Source organism: Alosa pseudoharengus, unplaced genomic scaffold, assembly GCF_046254945.1.
Source record: "Alosa pseudoharengus isolate Yale_2024_CS ecotype anadromous, Long Island Sound unplaced genomic scaffold, YU_APseudo_1.1 YU_APseudo_1.1_scf_19, whole genome shotgun sequence".
NCBI lineage: Eukaryota > Metazoa > Chordata > Actinopteri > Clupeiformes > Clupeidae > Alosa > Alosa pseudoharengus.
In genome coordinates this window covers 29,203,602-29,211,845 of record NW_027468657.1, presented here as the reverse complement: position 1 = coordinate 29,211,845, position 8,244 = coordinate 29,203,602, and the positions used below count along the sequence as shown (strand labels likewise).

Genomic DNA, 8,244 nt, shown 5'->3' with positions numbered 1-8,244 from the left:
GAGGGGAGGGTCACCTAACTTTTTTTTGTCTAGGAGGGAGGGTCATCCATCTTTTGTAATAATGAAAACAGCAAAAAATAAAAGTGGCTTGTTTGATTGTTGATTTCTGTCGCCATATAACGTTCTCTTTCGTTCCATAGCTCTGTCAACATTGAACAATGAAAATAAGGGAGATTTCCCGGGTTTCTCACGCAAAATACGGAAAATGTCAACATTCGTCCCCATTAACGTTGGAAGGGTTGGAGCAACAAAGTAGCCTACTTTATTCACGCCTAACAACCTATATCCATTTGGTCAACTTTATCCAGCCCTAAACAAGCTAAATTTAACTTTGGTTTACTTGTAGTTTACCGTGTAGCCTAACTTTAAACAGTGTGCATGCTTAACACAAAGCATGCTTCATTCATCCACACATCCAGCTCCTAACGTTTTGACAAGCATTTCTACCAATTGACCTTGTTCCTGCCCATCTCTAACTTTGCTGTCTCCATCCTTTCTGTTTTTGTTGTTTGCAAAAAAATATATAGTATTTATTGGTAACCAGCAACAAGTGCAATTTGTTAATCGCTGTCATTCTCTCTCCTGCCAACAAAAATGTGTTAGGCCTACGTTCCAAGTAGCAGTGCGTAATTCTGCTTCATAAAGTTGAACAAATACATTTGGTCATATAAATAGCCAGTTTATGGTCGACAGTGTAGTTGGTAAGTTACGGTAGGCCAACTTGGAGTGAATATACAGGGGGAATTCTTTGTCTAGCAGAGTAGCCTGGCAGGTGCGCACATAGGCATAGCCTACGGCCGAACACCGCAAGCGCTAATGAATCTTGCTCTCACGACAACCACGTCGTTAACTTAAATAGGCCTAGGTTAACATCACTCTTGAGTTCGCATTCAAGCAAGCAAAACGATGATTTGAATACATCTGTTTCACTGGAAGAGCAAGGGGTAACAACAGGACAACACAGAGACAGGCCAGAATGCAGGACTAATGTTATGAGTATTACAGTAATATGGGATATTCTATGGGAAAATATTAAAACGGCAAGACAGCAGGGAAACGTTAAAATGATAAACCCGGAAAAAAGCAACAAGTTCATGTGTTGAATTTGTTATTACCCAGTGTGCTTTGTTGAATGGTCTCAATGCTTTATTGTTTTATTTCATGTGAATACTTACTAGAGGAGTAACTTTTCAAGTAGGCTAATGCAGTTGCAGGAAGTGTGCATTATAGTTTCCATGCTTATTGTGTTTCCACAACAATGTTAGCGAGTAAATCTACTGAAATGGCCACCATCTTGGTGAAGTGTGATGTGTAAGATCAGAAAGCAGAGGTTGATTTTAGGACGTTAGCATATGTTGATGTGTTATCATAGCATAGCGCAAGAGCGAGGGCGGAAGACATTGTCAATTGGCCGGGGAGGGTCATGTCATTTTTGTAAATGCTGCTGGAGGGTCGTTGAAAATTATATTGCAGGCAGGGGAGGGTCATGCAACCTTTGATCGAAGCACTCAAAATCCCTCCGGTGATCCCGTTTATAAATAACGAATGGTCCCTAATCCATAGGTTTCAAAACATACCTGCTCATCTGTGGAGCACGGTGGGGCTTTAAGTATGTAAGACATCCCTGTAAAAGCCGCTTTCTTGTCTACTTAAATACAATCAATGGAGGCTGCAAGCTAGTGTGTGGTGAGCGTTCTGGCGCATAATGGCTGCCGTGCATCCAGGTGGGTGCTACACTATCTTCAATAACCTCCTGAAGACCCAACTCTTTCGAGGGTACCTCCTCTGCTAGCACTACAAACAATTGGGCATGCTTAATCTAGCATTGAACGGTCATCACATTCTATGCGAGTAGTGCTTATTGCTACACTAACATGTCCTAGTCGCACTGTACCTTTATTGTTCCCTTTTTTGTCGCTTTGGATAAAAATATCACACTACATGACCTTGCATATGATACAATTTGGTATTGCAGGAGCCAAAAATGGCCACCAAATCTGAGGCCTCTACGATTCTAAATCTGATCAGACCCCCTTTGTGATTTGTGTGTGTGTGTGTTTGTGTGTGTTAAATAAAAATGGTTAATTTATCACTTGTATGGGCCAACGACCTGGGAACATAGTCCAAATTTGGTGAGTTTCTGATCATTACTTCCAAAGATATATGTGACAAAGCAAATAATGTACTTTTTGCAAAATCCGGAATTTTCACAATTTCCGGTTTTGGGAAAGATTCAAATACCATCCAAAAAACTAGTTGTGCAGTAAAATATTTTTATACAACAATCCATCTCATAGACATATCAAAAATATAAAAAACATGATTGGGTGGAGGTATCTCAAAAACTAGGCCATTTGGCCCTGGACTAATAGGGTATTCTATTTGTCCATTCTATTGGCTCCATTCTATTTTGAAGACTTGTGCTGGCCACACAAGTCTAATTTAATGCTCTCACAAATAAATAGTATGGCTATATTGTATATATTGTACATTTTCTGAATCATCAGAGTGCCTTGAGTATTGAAGTTGTTGAGTTTTGTGTCCCTGGTGTTCTTTCAAGCCACAGGGATAAAAGAAAGCATACAGTTTAGGCGGAAATTGTGAGAAAATGTGTGTTATTTCTGGTTTAAAGAAGTCATGTGACGCCTGTGTTTGTCAGACAGATTCAGCACTGGGCTTAAATGAAAGCCTAAAAGGTCCCCTTTCCAATGATACCAAGCACCATGTTATAGAATATTGACAATATCCCTACCATGAGCACAAACAAGATATACACCAGATTTTAAAAACTGAATTTATCTTAGGGGGTTAGTAACTTCATGAGCTGAAAAAAGTGATTTTGCTACCACTCCTGCACTGCTATCGTGATTTTTCTAGTACTAGGGCTGTATACCTTGCCAAAAAACAATGATAGCATTTGTCCCCCCGATGATACCGATCAACCCCCCTGGCTCATGGACTAAAAGGCCTAACCCCTAGTGTCCCTACTCACAGACTTTGAGGCACACTCCTGCTAAGTTTGCGAGAGCTTAGGGCTGTCCCAGAGTCTAATTGTTTTTGGTGTCGTCAATTTAACTTCATATGTCACAGGTGCCATCCCATTCCTGTTGATGGGAGAGGGATTCAGTTGAGGAAAATGGTTATGTTTTGTAAAAGAAACCAGATCAAACCAAGTGACTTAATAAACCCAATACAATATATGCATAAATGAATTCCAGGGGTAAGAAAGATACTACCTATCAATTATCAGTCACAGGTAATTATCAGTATCAGATAATTATAATTATCAGAGCATCATTTTTTATTCTATCCAATCCAACTACATCCAGGAAATGTCCTTTCCTCTGCCAGCTAATTCACTGATTAATGTAATAAGCTTGCACTTTAGGTAATTATGACTAAATGTAAGATAACTAACTGTGTCTTATAGATTCCCACTTGTATACCAATAAATACCATCAGTGAATGTCACATTTCTTCTGGATTCAGCCCTCACCCTGTAAAACAAAGATGATAATATTAAGTATTCTAATAATTTATTCTTTTATTATTAAAAAGGACAATCACTCAAAACTGTTTTTATAATTCACTTATATACAATATCATAAAACACATTTACCCTCAAATGACCTTCCTGTAACTATTAAACAAAGTTCCTTCAGTGCAGATTCCGAGGCCATATTCCTGAATATCTGAGAAACCTCTAAAAAACAGAAATGGTGATAACGGCAACAATACTATTCTAGAATAACACATTTGTAGACTTGTTCATACTGTGGCATTACATAAAAGCTCATTCCTTATGCACCTAGAGAGGCCTACGCTGCATTGACATCATGCCATTTTGTTTTTTTGTCATTATTTCTGCACCGGTGAGACTTACATAAGTTATTTATCTGGTAGGGAACAGCATATACGTAATTTCATGAATTTATTAAAAACTCTCTCCTTCCTGAACATGTACTTTTTAAGCATACTTGAGTTTGTTGTGTGTGCTGGGATTTGGTGATGCTTGTTGGGGTGGGAACACACTGTAATTTCCCCCTACAATATTCATTTCCCCCCTCATTTGTCTAGCACTAACCACCTTTTACCATTTTCTTGTTAACAAGCTTCAAATATATTACTCTCAATCATTAAGTTAGATTTTAGCCAAGAATTTACTCTGTAGGCTAGCATGTAACATTTGTAACATTCCCATGATTGGTACAATATTGCGGTTTCCATGGTTGATACAATATATAAAACACGCAACAATGTAACATAATTGGCAAGTAGCCCAACTCCGACTTAGGTCTATCGGTAGGCTACTGCTTAATGTACGTTGTCGTTATTATCCCACCTCTTACATTTATCTACTGCCAAAATAAATCGTTACAATAACTCGAGGAATTTTGATGTCGTATGCAATGTCTCCGCCTAGTGAGGAAAACCGCAATAAAGGTCCAATGTTCCTAATCTAGCTTGCATAAATTGATGAAATTGTGACCAAAATATGAAAAAAATCTGAGAAGAAAATTGAAGCAGCGTGCCAGTTGAGACTAAAAAGTTCTCATTCGAGAATAAACCCCACGTGTACAGCACTGTTTATGTTCCGGGTTTAGGTGCTACAGAAACAATGGTTCTCCTAGCTCAGGAGGAGGACGTTGCTGAAACTACGACCACTCATTGTCTGTAGAATGGCATTCGTTTTTTTTTTTTTTGTCATCATTGGTGTTATGCATATTAATTTAAAGTAGAAAATGAAAATGGTCCCTTCGTTGAAAGTTCCTCAAAGATACGGCCAGCTTTGCAGGTCAGTAACGTTAACTCAGTCAGCCCATCCATTTAGCTATGCTAGTCAGGCTAACTGCGGTTGTTTTACCGTTACTTGCTTTAAACGTTTTACAATGCAAAGGTTATACCTAGGTATGTGAATTCCTCTGACAAGATAGAGCAAAGTGGGCGAATTTTCAGACGTGCAGGGCAATATAGACCGTTTCGTATATTCGAATGCAAGTTAGCCGAGCTCAAACCAGCTGCTGGAAGGTTTACCAGTAAAATGAAGGGGCTAAAGAGAAGCTGCTAGCAGCTAATAATTCAGTTGTTTATGTCCTCCTTGTAGAAAACACTTGCAGAGTAAAGGTGCCTTGGACCTGAGATACAGCATACAGAAGCACTCGGATGGAACAGTGACCTTGCCAATCGTGCCATCCTCATTGCCACAGCTGGATCGATCTATCAACTCTTCAGTGCAGTGTGGCACACGGTAGCAAGTGTGAAATTGTGCAAATCCAGGTGGGCCGATGCAGCGGTATCTAATTAGGCACTTCATTAGATTGTCCATGTTTAATTAGCCTATCACCGTGGATGGAAACGCACGCAGATGCGAATTTTCTTCATTTTAATGAATGCGCGAATTAAATGAATGGAAACCCAATTAGTGTAATTTTAAACTATTTTTTAACCAATATAACTCTGACATTGTCACCAACCTCATATACATTTTGCAACTAAACTAAAGTTGTATAATAAATTAAATAATTGAATAATTGAAACATAATTTAAATCAATTTAGGCTACATGTGCATTTGTTTACAGTACACCTCAGTTGTGGAATATGAAGTTCAAGATCTTTTCATTGTGTTGTGTTTGTGTTGCTATTTCCTGACAGGCGCAGCCATCCAAGAAGGAAAAAGCAAAGTGTTGTAGTGAGAAACTTGTTGAGGCTCTACAGGATCAGCTGTCATCTCATGGAGTCCGCTGGAATGAGGATCTGAAGAGTGACCTACCTCAAAGCTGGCAGCGCCATGGAGATTTGGTTGTTATCGGAGAAAACTGCTTCACTCTACCTGCATGGAAAAATATAGGTGAGTCAAAGTTCATAGTTTTAACTTAGGCCTATACATAATCTTACTTTTAACCTTTTGTCCCTTCACATCAACCTTGATGATAATGTGTTTATTTTAGTAGCTAGTTTGATTCTGGTGTGATTTGTTGTATGCAGATTCTTTCTAATTGAATTTTTGTTTACTGTAGGAATAGAGTTGTGGTCTACAGTTGCTCATGGCCTGGGTGCAAAGCGCCTGGCACAAATTAAACAGATCTCAAAGGATTGCTTCAGAACTCCACTAGTGATCATGTTGCTGGGAGACAGCCATGTTACACATGTGGACAATAAGATAAGGTAAGACTACTTTTTTTCCAATCTGAACTACTTAATGTTCAAAACCAAGAATAGATGTCTCAGTTCAGTTCACACAGAGATTAGACTCTGATTTTCTATTTCACAGATAAGCAAGAGGTGCTTACTTAAAAAAATAAATAGGAGAGAGATACGTGGACATTTATTGTACGTTGATCCGGTCACCCAAATTTATTTATAATGTACTGTACCTCAGATTTTCGGAACTCTAATACAATGATAATGACATTTTCAGACTACAACACAAGGTCAAAACGCTAGTGTTAAAAGTCATTAATTTATTTATAACATTGGCCTAAACTCCTTTATATTTCAGGTATGAGTTTGACATTACCAAGTGTATGTTCTCATTTGGGAATATCACTGAGAAACTGAGAATAGCCTCTTTCAACTGCAGCGGAGAAACTGTTGTGGATCTGTATGCAGGTAACACATTATAGCCACATGGTGTTGAACGGTGCTTTTAATCAGCTTGAAATTGTGTTTGTGTTTGCATTGGCTCTGGTGCTTAATGCTTTAACTGACATGATCTTCTCACTCACTTCTACAGGTATTGGATATTTCACCCTTCCCTACCTGGTGCACGCAGGTGCTGCTCATGTCCACGCGTGTGAGTGGAACCCAGATGCTGTGAAAGCTCTGAAGAGGAACCTGCAGTTAAACAAAGTGTCAGACCGCTGTACTGTCCACCAGGGAGATAACAGAAAAGTAAAACATGTCAACAGTTTTAATTATGAAATACATTTACATTAACATAAATTTACCTTTCAGATGCTTTCCCCCCCAAGGGATTTACAGTGCACTTTATTTCTATCACTTTATAGTCTTCCTTGGAAATACAATCCATGAACTTGTTATTTATTTGCATCTTGTCTTTCCAGTTTAGCCTCAGGAAGGTTATTGCGGCTGATAAATATCTTTTGATAAGCTCTTTCCACTGTAATTTTACCCATAAAGCAGTATGCCCATTGGTGGTGAATGTTGTCAAGGGAAGGTTTCCCTTTGAGTGTTAGTTAGCTTGGGCTCCATGTTTTCATGTTGAGTGTTTGATGATTAGTTAATTTGCCATTTTCATCTAATTTGAAAAGAAAATATATTGCAAAGTAGTATCATTGTCATCGCAAATATCAGAAATGTCTTTTTGTAATGTCCTAATAAGTCAGAAAAGGCACTATGGCAAATTTCTGATCGCAAAAAGATTGTAAGTCATGGCCACATCATGATTGGAATCTAACCTAAAAGCTGACAGGCCATGTCATCACTGTCCTCCTGCAGCTCCCCCTGGAGGACCTGGCAGACCGGGTTAATCTGGGCCTCATCCCCAGCTCAGAGGAGGGCTGGCCCGTGGCTTGCCGTCTGCTGAGGAGAGACACGGGTGGTGTCCTGCACATCCACCAGAACGTCAGCTCGGCAGTGCCCAGCACAGACACCAGGCGTCAAGCTGCTCTGCCCGCCTCAGATGAACAAATCGCCGCTGAGGGGGAGGACAAGACGCGGGTTTCGCTGAACGCTCCCCGGGGCAGCCACAGAGACAGAGAAGCATGGAGGACCTGGGCAGAGGACACAGCCACACGGTGTGCTGAACTATTGACAGACTTGGCTGGAGGGGCGTGGAGGACTCATATTATGCACATTGAGCATGTGAAGTCCTATGCCCCACATATCCATCATATAGTGCTTGATTTAGAATGTACACCACTGTGACATGCTCGTTTTTCTGTATCTGCACACTTACTATATGTCTAATTGCAACCATGTGTGATGTCTCAAGTAATTTCAGGAGTCATATCTGTATGTTTATGCTTATACCACTCAGAACTGCAGTTTTACTTATTATGTTAAAGGCACAGTCAGGGATTTCGCAGGAAGTTGCGTTTGTTTGTAGGCTATTTATGTTTTTGTTTAGATTTGTTAGCAGATGCTTTTTTGCAAAAAACTGTTCATTATATTAACCAAGGACCAAACTAAACATACCAGAGAGGTAGCTCACCCCTACCTTCAGTATTCCCAGAGAAATTCCACGCAGGGTTTCGTTTTTGTTTGGGGCCAGGCTGTAGCCA

At 39.7% G+C, this 8,244-nt stretch overlaps 1 protein-coding gene across 1 annotated transcript; it reads left to right on the top strand.

The window, feature by feature from the left end:
• The first annotated feature begins 4,618 nt into the window (after positions 1-4,618).
• On the top strand, positions 4,619-7,936 carry tyw2 (tRNA wybutosine-synthesizing protein 2). The gene is given in 8 exon segments (XM_076292230.1): positions 4,619-4,795; positions 5,105-5,213; positions 5,215-5,277; positions 5,654-5,849; positions 6,019-6,166; positions 6,501-6,610; positions 6,735-6,892; positions 7,460-7,936. Coding segments are annotated over 8 exon segments (1,266 nt in total). The 5' UTR covers positions 4,619-4,742; the 3' UTR covers positions 7,889-7,936.
• The last annotated feature ends 308 nt before the right edge of the window (positions 7,937-8,244 follow it).